The sequence below is a fragment of the Equus caballus genome, chromosome 3, assembly GCF_041296265.1.
Source record: "Equus caballus isolate H_3958 breed thoroughbred chromosome 3, TB-T2T, whole genome shotgun sequence".
NCBI lineage: Eukaryota > Metazoa > Chordata > Mammalia > Perissodactyla > Equidae > Equus > Equus caballus.
In genome coordinates, this window is record NC_091686.1 from 23,394,585 (window position 1) to 23,410,249 (window position 15,665).

Consider the following 15,665-nt stretch of genomic DNA (forward strand, 5'->3'; position numbering starts at 1 on the left):
CAAAAGAAAATAGAAAGGTTAAATGATAGCTACACTGGCTGGGTTTGATTCCCAGCTGTGTGACCTTGGGCAACTTACTCAACCTCTCTGTGACTCCATTTCTTCAGTATAAAATCAGGATGTGTGAGGGTTTAAATGAGTTACTCGACGTCGTGTTAATTGCAGTGCCTGACGTGTAAGTGTGAGCTATGATGAGCTGTGATGTTCGAGGAGCTGGGCAAGGGGATGGTACTTTCCAGATTCTGATTCCACTGTCAGTCCTGCATTTGTGAAAGTACTCCACCAGGGCAGACAACACACAGACACACACAGGAGCTCAGAGTGGTTTCTACCCCGTCTTCCTGGGTCCTAGCTCTGGGAGTTGCTAGAAAAAAAGACCCGTCACTGAGGCAGGGAGGCTGGCCTCCTACCCCACTGGGGAACTTGAAAACTTACAGAGGGGGTCTGGGCTACGTGGGTGACCAGTGAAGGGACTAGGGTGGGTAGGAGACACCAGCAGTGAAATCTCAGGTTCCCTCTGGGTCCTAGGATCATCCAGGGTTGTCTGAATTCCCTTTCAAAATGAGCGTTCTCAAGTCTGGCTGATTCATAACTTAGTTTAATCCCTTGTGGGGTGCATCCTGGGCAGCAAGGAACCTCCGTCTGCCACAGAGGGTCCGGCCCAGATGGAGGAGACTGGTCCTTTCTGACGACTGGCCCTGGCTTCTGCCTTGGCACCTAATTGAGGCCCATCTTCCCAATCAACAGCAGGCTGAGCAGCCCCAGGCTCCCCTCTCCCTGTGCCAGGCTCCCTATTGGCCTCACTTGTACCCCCTGCTCCACTTCCTGTAAGATCTAAGACTCTTTGGATGTTGGGCTTGTAGTCCTGGACTGGCCCTTGTTCCAGAAAGGTGGGCAGACAAGCAAGCAGGGTCTGGCAGGGGAGATGTCTGGTCGACCCTCAGGGCCCCGGGTCCCACCGGGAAATGTGCTCCTGAGCTGGAAAGGAAGCATAAGAGCGTGAGGCACAGTGGCAGCCCAGGCAGTCCTGGGATGGGGACCCTGCTGCACTTGGTTCAGAAGTGCCCATGGCCACGGTCCCTCGTGGAGCTCCAGACCCTGCCAGCAGGTACTGCTGGAAGCTGGTTCTGGGCCAGGTTTCACCTCTGCCCCCACCTTAGTTCATGGGGCTTTGGGGAATCAGGGACACTGGGGAACCCGACAGTTCCCCAAGTAGTGGCTTTAGTGACAGGAGGAAAGAGACCTTGGAGAAATCCCTGGCCAGCTATAGTTCTGTTCCTGTCACTGCGTGGACATGCTATGTGAAGCTGGGCCCATCTGTCCTCCTCTGGGCCTCAGGTGCCCGAAGGTACAACAAGGCCCTGAGCAGGACATCCTTGGTGCCCTGTGTGCTCAGACACTCTCTGGCCTGTGACCTGGATATCCTAGCACCTGGAGTGGGCCAGTGGGTACCCCAGGGGACAGGGACCAGAGGAGGGGAGCCATGGGAGGGACCTCACCAAACTGGCAGATGTAACGATTTCGGGTTTTACAGCGTTGGTCGTTCCAGTTGAAGGCGGCCGAGGCCTGCAGCTCCACGCAGTTGCCAAACCTGCCAGGGCCCGAATGGCAGGTGCTCAGGGTAAAGGAATGAAATTAGGAATTTTGGGGAGGCTTAAATCCTCCACCCAGCAGGCTCCCTGCCTCTAAGAGGCCTATGTGCCCCCATCCTGCACATGGGGCTTCTGGGAGCCAGACCACCCCCACTCCAGGACCCACGCCTGCTCCCCAGACCACTGCAGCTCTTCTCAGGGAAGCTGGGAGGCCTTGGCAAACCCCCTACTGGGGTAGCAACTCCACCTACCCACCTCCAGCACTCAGCCACACCAGTCAATGAGGTGGGGGGACCTGGAACAGACAAGCCCATGTCCGTTCTGCCTCCCAGCTGGGAGAAGGTGTGCCTGGGAACCTGACCAGGCCAACTTCCTCTAGGTGATGGACCAGGGACATAGGCCTGGCTGCTGTCAAGGAGGGGGAGGGCTAGGCGAGGTCTTTGGAGCCCTTGGTGGCCACACAGCCTGACTACCTTCAGCCCTGTCACTCCTGCCCTGGGCATTCCTGGGTATTGAAGACCAGGGCAGGGCCACATAAACAGAAGGGCCTCAATACAGGCTGGCTGGTGGGTGGATGTGTGTGTGAATGGGTGCAGGTGGGCGAATAGCTAAATAATGGATGCCAGAATCAGTGTATTGATACAGACAGAGGGAGCGTGGTGGGGGGAGGGGTGGATGGCTGGTGGAGGAGAGGAGGAACAGCTGAGGGGACGATGGGGACCGGTGCACGGACGAAGCCTTCTTGAGTTCTCTCTCTTTTACATGGAGGCCAAGGATGAGCCTCTTCTCAGCACTGTGCCTGCACCCAGCTGTGCCCGGACTTCTTGGGCACCAGGGAAGGCCCAGACCCTCAGAGGGCTCAGCCAGGCAGCAGGCCGGGTGGTGGTTCTTCAGTGCTGTTGGGAGGCTCAGCAACAGGCCCGGGTGAGAAGGTGGGCTTGGGAGGGAAGGCACCCCAGACTCACCCCTGGTTGTCAGGCTGCCCGAAGGCAAAACTGGTGAAGGACTGGTGCTCCCCAGTGGTCCAGCGGAAGGAGTCCTTAGTGGTCTTGTAGGTGAGCCCTGGGCCACAGCAGCCAAGTTTGGCCCCACTACTGGGGATCCCTGGGCCGCACCCAGAGCCCAGGCTCCCTGCTTAATGCCTGCCCAGCCCCCAGCCCTTAGCCCCCTTCCTAGCTCTTCCAGACTCGCTGGCGGTTCTCCCTCCCCTCAGCTCTCTTCCCAGGGAAGGGGGTCACCTCCTGACTACTGACCCCGTTCTGGGCTCCAAGCCCTCACCACATACACCCTTCCTGTGGTGCTCTGGGTTTCCAAGGCCCCAATTCCTGGAGCAGAGTGGGGTATCCCAGCCCCTGCAGTCACTGCACCCCCAGCCAGTCAGGCACTCACCGATCCAGAAGTTCCTGGTCTCAAAGTCACTGTCGGTCACCTCGTTGGTGGTCTCCAGGCGGCCCAGGTAGAAGGCGAGGATGTCCTGCACTTTCTGGCTCTCAATCTGGGCTAGCACCCCGCCCTTTCCCTGTAACCCCCACTCTGGGTCATGCTGGCAGGGCCCCAGAGCTGAGGCCAGCCCTTCCTGCCCAGCCTGCCACCCTACCGCGGTCATGGATGTCAGATCTGTGTGCTGGCCAGGCTGTCGTCATCACCCCCACCACGGCCTCCTGCCTCTTAGAGTAGGGGACCCCTTCCTCTCCCCTGCCTGCCTCTCCTCTCTCTGTGCGCAGGGGCCCAGGCTGGCCTCAGAACGGTTTTGTTTCATCTGCTCAGTGTCTTAAATACATTTGAATTGGTTGTTGACGTTAATAAATCCCAAGATGCCAATGAAAATCTGAATTTCCGATTCTCTTGAAAAATCCTAAGTTCTGGCCTCCCTGAACTCGTATTCCTGTCTGGCAGCCTGCAGCTGGCACTGACTTAAGATGGCCCTTTAGAGGGGGGTTGGGTGGGTCCTCATCCCTGGGTCCTTTAGCTCATTAAGTGACCTCCAGGCTTCCATGGGCCTCTGAGTTTGTGACTCCTGGTTTATACTAATGATGAGAGTCAGGTCAAGAGAAGTCGAGGGAACCATCTCTTAGTCCAGGGTCCCTCCATTAAGACCCTCGCTTGAGACTCTGGGGGGTCCCTGGGAAGTCAGGGATTGACCGTCACCTGGCATTTCATCTTGGCTCCATAATAGGTGTCTGCCTCCGAAGACACCATGAAGCAGTCTCCATCAATCCTCAGGTCACAGGTGTGGAAGGGAAAGTGCACCTTGGCTGGGGGAGGGGAGCCTGAGTTCATGTGTGGGGACCTCAGAATCGTTACCCCTTCTGCCCTGCCAGGAAGCTAAGCTCAAGGTGCCCCTTCCTCTGGCTATCCGCTCTAAGCTGGAGAGTGGGTGGGGGTCAGTGGTGTACTGGAAAATGGGTAACAACCAGCTCTCGCTCTAAGAAAAAATCTACGATGTGTAGCGTTTGCCAATTTCTGTGGTGTAAATACCCCACCATGGCCAATTTCAAGCTGCCGATGTGATGTCACTGAATGGGGAAGAGATGTGGGCAGTGGGCTCCTGTGAGCTGGTATGAGTTGGATCCAGCACTCCACCGAGAGAGTCTGGGAGGAGCCTGACCCTTCAGGGGCCTAGGGGCAGGACTCACTGGCACACTGGGCTCCCCCGTAGCCAACATCACAGATGCAGGAGCACTCCTCCTCCCGGAACCGGCCATGCACACACTGCACGCTGCACCGCACTGCCAGGATGGGGCAAGAGGGGATGGCGCTCAGCCCACATTCCCTGGACCCCATGCTGCCCCTCGCAGGCCACAGATGCATGGGGAATGGCCAACCAAGGCAAGAACATCCCTCTCAGGGATGGAACCCATCAGGCCTTCCACCGCTGCCACCCTTGGTGTCTTTGGTTTGATCTCATTGTAGAGAGGAGCAAATTCGGGTTTGGAAGGCAATCTGTCCATGGACACAGAGCTGGGGAGTGGGGACAGTGGGACAAGAATCCACTTCTGGATCCTAATTTTGTCCTCCTCCCACCACCTCAGAGCCTAAGGGGCCAAATCTGATTCCACTTTGAATCTCCTGCACAGCTCTGGATCTGGCAGATAGTCGGTGCCCAATGAACGCTTGTTGAATGACTATATGTAGTGTGCAGATCAGCAAATACATGGTCAGCACCCTCTAACTCACTCAAGACTCCTTCAAAACCCTCTCAGTGAGTGTAGTGCAGTCCCTGGACACACCACATGAGCATGTGTGCGAGCATCCCAGCTCAGTACCTCCTCACCCCCCGGGGCGCCTGCGTGTGCGCTGGGCCCAGACTTCACTCACTGGGTCCCCCAGGCAGCTGTGGTCTGGAATTCCAGGTGCCCCTCACCTTGGCAGTATCTGCCCGTGTAGCCAGGGGGACAGTGGCAGTGACAGGTGCTGACGTTGAGATGACCATGGTTCCGGCAGCTCATGCGACATGGGTTCCTGGGGACCTCTGGTTAGATGAGGAGGGAACTCTTAGAGGGGGCCTTCTCCAGGCAGGTGCCTCTCTGGGTGCTGAGGCCCAGGGCTTCCAGGATAGCCCCTCAGGATGCTGCCACCCTCCTCCAAGGTCACTAGATCAAGTTCTCATGCACCCCATGCTCCAGGAGGAGGCAGCAGCATGGGGCACTTACCACAGAGCCCGCCCGCGTGGTCCCAGGCTTTGAAGCAGCCCGGGACGCTGGCTGTGCAGAGTGAACACCAGGCGCCCTTCTTGTAGGGGACGATTGTCTTCCCGTTTACCTCCCAGTTGCCTCTGTGAGAGCAAGCACCAGAGGGCTGGAAGGGCCTGGCCCTGGGCAAGGCAGGAACGGGCCTTGCTGCCTGCCCCAGTGGCCCCTTCAGCTCCTTCTGGCCCAGCCAGGGAGTCAGGGAGCTGGGTGAGACAGGGAGATTTCCTAGGAAAGAAAAGATGACCTCCAAACTCATACTGGCAAATTCCCCGGAAGCAGGATAGCGCCTCCCGGAAGGATATCTGAGGAGAAGCCACATTCTGCATGGCCAGAACGGTAGATGCTGCCCACTTCTGTACCCTCTCCCTTTCCCCCTTCTTCCCTCTTCCAAGGTACAGACCAAGGTGCAGACCAAGGGGTAAAGGCCTTTTGGGTGGGTGGATGGGCATCTCACCTGGTGAAAGTGTCCCCCCCCCCCCACCCCAGCAGGGGATGGCAGGGAAGCTGCTGCGGTGGGGGCTTACCCGGGAGAGTAGGCACAGACAAAGGCTTCCAGCTCAGCCTGAGCCCCAGAGCAGGGATGCCGCCCACAGCCCAGCTGGCTCGAGGTGGCCCACACGAGCTGCGGGAGACACAGTGGCTCAGAAACTCTATCACAGGCCACCCCCACTCCAAGTCTAGGGGCCAGCAGCACAGATGATGCTCGCCTGGGGAGGGGAGACACAGCTTTTGCCCCAAACCAGGCAGACTGACAGCTCCCTCACCCCCCTGGGGCCTCAGGAGCTGCAGCTGTGCTAGGCAGGGCTATGAGGATGGGCGGGAATAGTCTAGAAAAGCTTTCTAGGTGCGGAGTGAGGGTTAGCAGATACCTGAAGGGAGGGGAGATTGTGGATGGGTGGAGGAGAGTGGCAAAAGCAAGTCTTGGACATCAAAGGTCTTGTGATGGATTGCAAAAATGGATACAACCCTTCACTTCTCCCTATGGCCCCCTCTTTTAAATGTGGCTTTGCATTTCTTTGCATCAGGAGGAGGACTCTCTTTCCCACATTTTGAACCTGGCTGGCCCTGTGACTTGCATTGGCCAACAGAATAAAGCACAAGTGATACTAAGCTGGTTTTGAAACTAAGCCTCAGGAGACCTTGCAATGATCACTCACTCTCATAGAACTCTCATGCTCAGCCACCACATGAAGAAGCCCGCTGGAGGTTGAAAGAGCTCATAAGGCAGAGATGAGCCAGCTGAGCCCATGCCAACCATGCAACCCAGCAGCTGATTGTAGTTGCACAAGTCAGCCTAGCCAAGACCAGAAGAACCTCCCAGCTGAGCCCAACCCAAATTGCCAACCTGCAGAGTTGTAAGATGCTAAATTTGGAGGTAGTGTGTCATGCAGCAAAACCTCACAGATATAGGTCTTTAACAGTATTCAAACTTGTATTTAAAGTCTTAGAATCCATGACAACTTGGAAACAGTAGAAATGGTAAATACACAGGAATGGCTAGGTAAACTCTGGTAACCACTAAAAATGACAAGTATGAGGTAGGCAGATATGAACATGTAGTCATATATAGGTATCTACCAATTAGAGAATATACATTCTTTTTAGGAGTGCATGGAACTTTTGCAAATGTTGATCCTGTGGTTCACTAAACCATAAAGCAAGATTCACCAGATATCAAAGAACCGATATCCTAGAGGCCACATTCTATGAATTCAATGCAATAAAATCTAAAGTAAATAATTTAGAAGTAAGTAAAGGAGAAAGCATAGTTTAGAAACGTAAATATACACTTCAAAATCAAAGACAACATCATGATGAAAAATAGAAAACACTTGGACTAAATGACAATGAAAACACTAAATATCAAAACTTATGGGATGCAGCCAACAAAGTTTAGAGGGAAATGTATAGCTTTAAAGGCATAGAACAGAAATGAAAAAAGACAAAATTAATGAGCTGAGAACCCATACCAAGAATATAAAAAAGAATAATAAAATAAACCAAATAAAGGAGAAGAAAGTAATAAAAATAAGAGCAGAAATTAATAAAAAGGGTAAAAACAAACAAAAAGTTAATTTGTTAAAATAGACAAACCTTTGGGAAGATTGATAAAGAATAAAAGAGAGAAGGTACAAATAAAGTTGGGAATTTTAAAAGGACATAGCTACCGACACAGTAAGTATTTTTAAAATCTGTTTAATTCTAGTTTTACATCTCTGTTAAATAATTAACAATTATAAAGTTTAAGTTTTCTCACTGTCACCGTCTACCTGGCATTTTTTTGTATAGATTCAGGAGCTTATATTACATTTGTAATTGAATGTTAATGAAAAACAAGCCACCAACCCTTTTTTTTACCAATTCATTTTTCAGAATCTGAAAGACTATGCATGGGCTATTCTATTTATAATTAACTCATAAAATAAACTTTGCAACAAATAAAAAAAAGAACAATCATGACCAATAAATTGAAAAATATAAAAGGGAGAATTTCCTGGAAAATAGAAGCTTGGCAAAACTGTCTCAAGAAGAAACAGAAAATCTGAAATGACCTATGACCATTTCTAAAAGTTGAATCAGTAGTTAAAAATCCATGTAAAGGGGGCCGGCCCCGTGGCCAAGTGGTTAAGTTCACACACTCCGCTGCAGGTGGCCCAGGGTTTCACCGGGTCAGATCCTGGGTGTGGACATGGCACTGCTCATCAGGCCATGCTGAGGCGGCATCCCACATGCTACAACTAGAAGGACCCACAACTAAAAATACACGACTATGTACCGGAGGGCTTTGGGGAGAAAAAAGAAAAATAAAATTTTTTTAAAAAATCCATGCATACATCCACATCCACACAAAAAACAAACAACCCAAAAATAGAACAATGCCCAAATAGTTTTAGTGGAGAGTTATAGCAAATATTATAGAAATTATTCTAGGAATTAGAAAAGGAGGAAAGCTTCCAACTCACTTTGTGAGGTCAATATAGCATCACTATAACTCAAGTTAGGGCAGTATGAGAAAAGAAAATCAGAGGTCAATTTCACTATCAAATAATATTTAGCGGGCTGGCCCAGTGTTGTAGTGGTTAAGTTTGTGCACTCCTCTTTGGCAGCATAGGGTTCGCAGGTTTGGATCCCAGGTGCAGACCTACACACCACTGATAAAGCCGTGCTGTGGAAGCGTCCCACATACAAAATAGAAGAAGACTAGCACAGGTGTTACCTCAGGGACACTCTTCCTCAAGCAAAAAGGGAAAGATTGGCAACAGATATTAACTCAAGGCCAATCTTCCTCACCAAAATAAAAATAATAATAATATTTAGCAAACCAAATCCAGCAATGAATTAACAACAACAACACACACATGCACACACACCGCATCACATTATTTCACACGACATGACATGTCAAGTAGGTAGATATTCAAAATATTTAACAACCAGTAGGCATGGGTGCTTGCCAATAAGACCAGATGCCGGGCTGGAGTAGGATCCTGGATACCCACTACAGTGCCAGGCCTTCACCTTTTGGTTCTAGATCATAGGAAAGATCCTAGGTGTCCCAGGGAAGAGGCTAGGCCAGGTACATTCTGGGGACTTGGGGTAGCATACTGTTTACTAATATGTAAGTATTTTAGCATTTGAATAACTTATAGCATATGGTGCATAGATAAATTACAGCCTGCCCTGCACGTAGGAAGGCAAGGAGGAGTTAATATTTAAAAATATATATTGATGTTGGTATTCTGATTACGTTTTTTAAAAAGAGCAAACTTTTGGAGATATATACGTACTTATGGATAAAATTATATGATGTCTGAAATTTGCTTAAAAATAATATAGGAGGAAAGGGAAATAGGTAAGGATACAGATCAAATAAGATGAGCTATGAAGCCATGAGCGGATAATTGTTGACGGTGGGTGATGGGTACATGGGGATTCATTCAATGATTCTGATTGCTTTGTATATGTTTGAAATCTTCTATAATAAAATGTTTAAAATATGTGACCAGGAAGATCCAGTGTCATGTAACAGCTTTGTACACACACACACACACAAATTTGTCACCACTTTAGTAATTATGGAAAAACCATATGATTATTTCAAAAGATGCAGAAAAAGCATTTAATAAAACACAAGACCTATTCATGATTTTTAAAATCCTTGACAAACTTGGATTAGAAAGAAATGTCTATAACCTGATAAAGGCTATCTATTAAATTCATATAAAAGAATCAGGAGCCAAGAATAGCCAAGAAAGTTTTGAACAATAATAATAATATGAGAGATTTTCCTGTCAAAAGTTTTTATAAAATCATAATAATTAAAACACAATTTGTGCAGGGATGAACAGAAAGATCAACAGAATAGAACAGAGAACTCAGCAACAGACCTGTATGGATATGTGAGCTCGGTACATGGCTGAGGTGGCATTATGAGTCAGTGGAGGAAAGATTCAACACTCAATAAAGTGTGTCCATGTGGAACAAGAGAAATCCTACGTCACACCAAGCACAAAAAATTCCAGGTGGCTTAATGACTTCAGTATGAAAAAGGAAAACATTTAAACCTTGGAATAAAATACAGGAGGACTCTCCTTCCAATGTCAGAGTAGAAAATGATTTCTTAAACATAAGACAACAAACGGATGAACTATAAAGAAAAAACCCGATAAAATGGATTCCATTAATATTAAAATCTTCTAAAAGATTTATCTTATAAAAGATAGCATAAAGAAAAAATACAAGCCATATGCTAGAAAAAGGTATTTGCTATCCAGATGACCAAGAAAAAGTATAAGAAATATAGGAAGGATGCTTACAAATTAATAAGGAAAAGACACAATCAACAGGCAATTAAGAAAATATGCTCAGTCTCATAGGTAATCAGGGAAATGCAAATTAAAAACAGAATGAGTGGGGGCTGGCCCGACGGCATAATGGTTAAGTTCTCATGCTCCGCTTCTGTGGCCCAGAGTTTGCCGGTTCACATCCTGGGTGTGGACCTAGCACCGCTTATCAAGCCATGTTGTGCTGGTGTCCCACATTTAAAGTAGAGGAAGATGGGCACAGATATTAGCTCAGGGCATGTTAGCTCAGGGCCAACCTTCCTAAAAAAAAACCCAAACAGAATGAGGTGGCATTTCACAGCCTGGAGTTGGAAAAATTATAAGGAACTCGACAACACAGGGAAAGTTGGTGCCATCACTCCGGCAATAGCTAGTAATGTTGTAGGTCTCCATGTGGCTCTCGACGACCCAGCCATTACCCTTCCAAGTGTGTCCTAGAGAAACTCTGGACACGTATGACAAGAGGACCTGAACTAGGATTTGCGGTTGCGGTATGACATGTAATAGTAAAAAAGTAGAAATAACCTAGATGCCCATAAATTGCAGCTTATTCATAATGAATCACTCACCCATGGGTATCTGGATCAACAGAAATAAATCTTACATACCTGGTCTGGAGTGATAAACACAAATGCAAAAGGAGACATGAGAGAGAGCACTTGTGTGGGATTTAATAACACACAACCCACCTTCACACACAGAAAAGGTATGAGAACACTTCCACGTGTACTAGAGGTATTAAAACACGCTTGGGATTTTGCCTGTATTCTTCAGTGCTGTAGCCCGGCACCTAAACAATGCCAGGTATATAGAAGACACTCAACAAATGTTTGTTGAGTGAAAATAAAAGGGGGGGAACATGCTTGGGAGTGATCCACCTGGACTTCAGGACTTCAGGAATGTTACTCTGGGGAGGAACAGAAGAAAGGGCACAAGTAGGGCTTGAGTTTAGCTTCGTTGTTTGGGTTTTTTAAAAAGAGATGAGAAACAAAGTTAACATTTTCTAAATCTAGGTAGTGGGGTAAGAGGGAGCCATTACTTGATTTACTTTAAAAATATTTTATATTTAAAGCTGAAAAACAGAAAACTAAACAAATTGGAGAAAAAGCAACCACCAATTTTAGGACAAACTGTAGCCCTCTGAGCTGACTCCAGGAGCCCAGGGGCCTGGCATCTGGTACCCTGGTCTCACCTGAGTGTAGTGTGTGCAGGTGGCATTGGGGTCACACTCCGCTGCCGCGTAGCTGTACTGCTGCCCCTCTGCGAACCACAAGCCCACCACGTGGATGAAGGATGCCGAGCCCACAGGCAGCAGCTGCACATTCCAGCCCAATTGCGGGGTGGCCCCAGAGGCAGACACTGGGCTTGCGGCCGGGGCACCGCAGAGGGCCGCCCTGGCCTGAGCCCATTGGGCCAGGCTCTCGCTCCAGTCCTGGGGTGGCACAAACAGAGACAGCAGTAGAGGACCTCTAGGCCAGGCCTCAGTGATCCCATTCCCCCACTGGGTGCTGGATCATGCAAAGAGCACTGGACCGGGAGTCCTGCTTGGCCGCCTAACCTCTCTGAGCTGATTCCACCCACTTCACCAGGGCCAGGGAAGGTCAGACAGGACTTGCAAGAAGCTCTCCAAGGTGTGTTGGAAAAAGCTCCTGCAGTGTCTGCACTCCTGCCCCAGAGGCTGGCTCTGCCCAAGACTGAGAGTCCGCATCCTCCCGACTCCTGGGTGGGCAGCCTCAGGCCCTTCCCAGGGCAGCCCTCGCCCAGGGGGACAGGTGTTCCTGAGGAGTACTGGCAGCCCAGGCGATGGGATGGGCTTCAGCTGTAATTTTTCCCATCTGGTAATGTGAGCCTTGGGCAGTGCCCAAGCCTTTCAAACTGGTTCTGTGTTCTCCATTAGGTACAACTAGCCCTGGCCATTGTCAGAAATTGCTCCACTTAGCTTCTCTTCTTCTATGCAAAAAGCCGCAGCAGCCTTGTCGCTGTGTCTATTCCCTGGCCTTGGAGTGTAGGGGCATGAACAGGGAAACAGGACCACAGGGGGTGTGAGGGGGCTCTTGGGCCTCTGTGCTGTGGCCCCCTGGAGCTGGCCCACCCATGCACTGGCTGACCTCCTCCATCACCCCCACCCAATAGTCCTCCCTCCCCTGAAATGAGGGGCTGGGCAGTCAGAATGGCACGTGTTCCCCCGTGACCATGCCCTGGTCGAGTCCAGCCACCTCATTCCAGCTGTGTGACCTCCAGCAGTCCCCAACCTCCATGAGACCCAACGTCCTCATCTGTAAAATGCGGCCAATAAGTTACATATCGGATAAAATTGTCATGAGGGTTAAATGGATGCAGAGAGGAAAGCCCTGTGCTCAGGGCTGATGCACAGCAGGCCTCCAGCAGATGCTGGTTGTGGTTTTGCCTCTGATGAGGGCAGTGGGGACTGCCCGGGGCCCCTCGGCAACCCCATGCCAAGGGCCTCAGCCTCTTCTGGGTAAAAGCCCCAGAGGCCCGCAGGGGTCTGTAGAGCCAAAGCCGTGGGTGTGAGGGAGGCTGAGGGTTGGGGCTCTGCTTGCATCTTTTATGAAACACAGTTTTCTAAGACTTGGCAAAAGGGCCATGAACAGTGTAGAGACTGCTGACCAGCTGATGAGGAGTGCCCCACACCAGACTCTAGGGCTGGGTGTGTGGCGAGTGGCGAGTGGGAGCCGGGACCTGGGCCAGAGGAGGAGCAGAGCTGCTGCAGAGGGGGAAAAAGGGAGAGAGGCGACCCCCACCTGCCTGCCCGCCCCACCCCCACCTCCTGGGAAACTGACCCCTGAGCGCTCAAGGTCGCCATCGCTACACAAGCCTCAGAGGAGTTTATGGGAGGCAGCCATGGGGAACCCTGCCCGCCCCCGCCCCATCCGCCCTCATTCCCTGGCCTGTTAACATGGGCTGGGGCAGCTAGGATCCCACACTATGGGGGCAGCATTTCTGGGCCCCAGGATGATACCTCCAACCCCGCAGCCGCAATGGGAGTGGTGGAAAACCCTACGCCCCTCCCTGGGCCCCAGTGAATGAGCAGGGAACTTGGAGGGGCCCCTCCTAGTTGCCCAGACAAACCCATGGAGAAGCACTGGGTCCTGGTCACACACAAGCCCCGGCCCCCCTCCCAGTCCCCTGCCCCTCCAATCCTGCTGGGATTCCTTTGTGAAGCTCCTCTTTCCTGCTGGCTCCTTCCATGTCTCCTGGTCTCCAGGACAACGGGATGGGATTCGAGGAAAAGCCAAAGGACTGCCCCTCTGAGGAGCAGAAAGCTGTGGAGCCCCCAGCAACTATGCACATCCCCTCACTGGGCAAGGTGACTGGCTGTCCCTCCTGCCCTGTCCAGGAGGAAGGACTCCTGCCCCCGCCGCAGCCTCCTGAGTCCTCTTTGGGGTTGCCCCTCCAGCCACCCCTCAGCGACCCTGGGTACTCACCATTCTCTGCATGTTGGCTGCAGGGGGGTGGACCCGGCTGCGCAGGCGGTTGTGCAGGGAGAGGAGCAGGAAACTCTCCTTCCTGCTCAGGGCTGGGGCAGGGATAAGGTCAGGCTGCCTGAGCAGCAGGACCTGGGCAACCCCAGGTGATGGGTGGGGGTCACTATGGCAACAGGAGAGTGCAGCCCTGCCCTTGGGAAACAAGACCTAGGATGGGACAGGAGGATGGTGGGTGTGTGTGGAAGGGCCAGGAGCAGAGGGCTGGGGGCACCGAGAGGTAGAGAAAGGAGTAGGGGTTGGAGAGAGACTGAGATATAGAGTGCTTGGGCTGAGAGCTGGGGGTGAGGGTGATAGAAGGAAACAGCGGCCGGGGGCTGAGCGTGAGGAGGGAACCAGCCCTGGGTTGGCAGCAGCCCCCTGGCTGGGGCTCCTCTCAGCCACTGAGTCTCTCCTGGGGCCCAAGCTGCAGGCTCCGGGCCAGTATTCCTCCTTGATCCCCAGGCCTGGGCCCACTCCCCTTCATTCTTCCTCTCCCCAGCCTCCCCCATCTGTCTAGGGCCCCTGGACTGTCTGAGGGTCGCTCTTTAAACCACACCAGCTTGCCCAGGACTCAGGCCTGGGAACTGGCTTCCAGAAATCCCCCAGCACTCCTCTGTAGAGCTCATAGCTCCTCCACCTCTTTCCTCGCCCAGGTGCTCCTTACCTCCAGGCATCGGAGCCTGCTCTTCCCGCAGCTGGAGTGACTGCATCTCTGCCCAGGCGATGCGGAGGAGAGCCAGAAGCATGGGCAGGAGGCCAGGCCGGCAGCCCCCCATCCCAGCAGTGGGCTCTGACAGCAGCATGGGCCTGTTGGTATCCCCGGTGCGGCCTGGCTCAGCCGTCCAGCTCTGTCCAGCTCGCTTCCCAGGCTGGATGGAGCTATTCACAAACTCCAGGAGTCAGGCTGGGCTGGCAGACAAAAGGGGGAGGTTGTGAGTAATCGGTGTGTCCAAACAGCCTCCCTTTGACGCTGGCATGAAAAGGGACAGACAGTTAGCTCCAGTCCCGAGGCTCCCACCCTCCTCTGGCCACTGGCCTGGCCAGCCCTCCCCGCCGACAGCCGACCAACCTACCCAGCAGTGTGCACTGACCCTGTGGCCTCTGCTAATCATTGCAGGATTATTACAGCCCTTGGGGAGCCCTTGGAGACCCCCTGATTGGCCCGCAGACATTCCAGTGCTGTGGATTAACGAATGATGGCTGTGCCCAGGCTGGGACAGTGTCCTCCGGGCCCATTGGCAGCTTCCACTCCCAGCCCCAGGCCCTGGCTCATGCTATGTGCCCTGCGGGTGGGCAGGGACTGGGCAAGACCCAGGGGAATTCTTTCTTTTCTTGGGAAGTTCCTCCCAACCCCCATCCATGAATTAAACATAGGCAGGTGGTAACCACACACCAGACAGGTGCGACCGGTGGGTTTGTAGGGGAGTGGGCTGGGACTGCACCTGTGGGAGGAAAAGGGTGACTTAGGACAGTCTGGGCAGTGTAGGGGGCTGGGCCCCAGCCCTGGTGCCCCCCGCACACACACACACCCACGTGACTGGAGGCCAGGAGAGGGCAAGGCGAGCCAGTGGGGAGGAGAGCACGTGATGCCCTTGGCTGACTCGAGTCCTGCTGGGAACAAGTCAGCCTCTAGACAAACAGCCGTTGTAGCAGGAGGGCAGTGAATTGCCATGATGCTCCGGGGCCTGGCCGCGGCCCACACAATCCCACCAGGATAAGTTGAAGCAGCTCTGTCCTGTGGCTCTCATTTTTTAGAAAATAAATGGCTGTCCTGTAGGCCATAGCTAAATGCCCACATTCCCTTCAGGGCAGATCACAGGTTATTCAGCCATCCCAAAGGACAGCCTTGCAAGCCACCTACTTCCTCTTTCTGGAGTTTGTGTGACCTCTGACCCCTGGGCCAGCACCCTCTCAGAGCCAGGTGTCAGCTCCCTGGAAGCTCTGCTGAGATGCAAGTGGACTTGGCTTTCCCAGGGGAAACATGATGGACCATGGATCTCATCATGGGTATTGGGGTGTGGGGGCAGGGCCAGGCACAAGGACCTCTAAGCC

The 15,665-nt window shown here is 52.2% G+C and overlaps 1 protein-coding gene across 5 annotated transcripts; it reads right to left on the bottom strand.

Annotated features, from left to right (window-relative positions):
• Window positions 1-582: 582 nt before the first annotated feature.
• LOC100068640 (C-type lectin domain family 18 member A) lies at window positions 583-14,840 on the bottom strand. Of its 5 annotated transcripts, XR_011436901.1 has the most exons (14): window positions 14,687-14,821; window positions 14,278-14,522; window positions 13,575-13,666; window positions 11,321-11,560; window positions 5,809-5,906; window positions 5,246-5,367; window positions 4,957-5,064; window positions 4,229-4,321; window positions 3,741-3,847; window positions 2,982-3,111; window positions 2,558-2,654; window positions 1,848-1,887; window positions 1,500-1,591; window positions 583-978 (listed from the first exon to the last, which is right to left on the bottom strand). XR_011436901.1 is itself a non-coding variant. In XM_070262057.1 (13 exons), exons 2-13 carry the CDS (start codon window positions 14,414-14,416, stop codon window positions 941-943), a joined length of 1,356 nt encoding a protein of 451 aa, XP_070118158.1. In that variant the 5' UTR covers window positions 14,417-14,522; window positions 14,687-14,821; the 3' UTR covers window positions 583-940. The 5 variants fall into 5 exon arrangements, 4 of the variants coding, with proteins under 4 accessions (XP_070118158.1, XP_070118157.1, XP_023493088.2 ...); XM_070262057.1 differs by lacking the exon at window positions 1,848-1,887; XM_070262056.1 differs by lacking the exons at window positions 1,848-1,887; window positions 2,558-2,654 and having other exon boundaries at window positions 14,705-14,840.
• Between the last annotated feature and the right edge of the window lie 825 nt (window positions 14,841-15,665).

Excerpts from the sequence above, each read along its gene's own strand:
- LOC100068640 (XM_070262056.1), bottom strand. The coding sequence starts at position 14,416 with ATGCTGCTGTCAGAGCCCACTGCTGGGATGGGGGGCTGCCGGCCTGGC. Across the intron at positions 1,592-2,981 it reads GACCAGGAACTTCTGGATCG|GTTTGGCAACTGCGTGGAGC; the intron begins GTGAGTGCCTGA and ends GGGCCCTGGCAG. Across the intron at positions 979-1,499 it reads TCGTTACATCTGCCAGTTTG|CTCAGGAGCACATTTCCCGG; the intron begins GTGAGGTCCCTC and ends CTTCCTTTCCAG.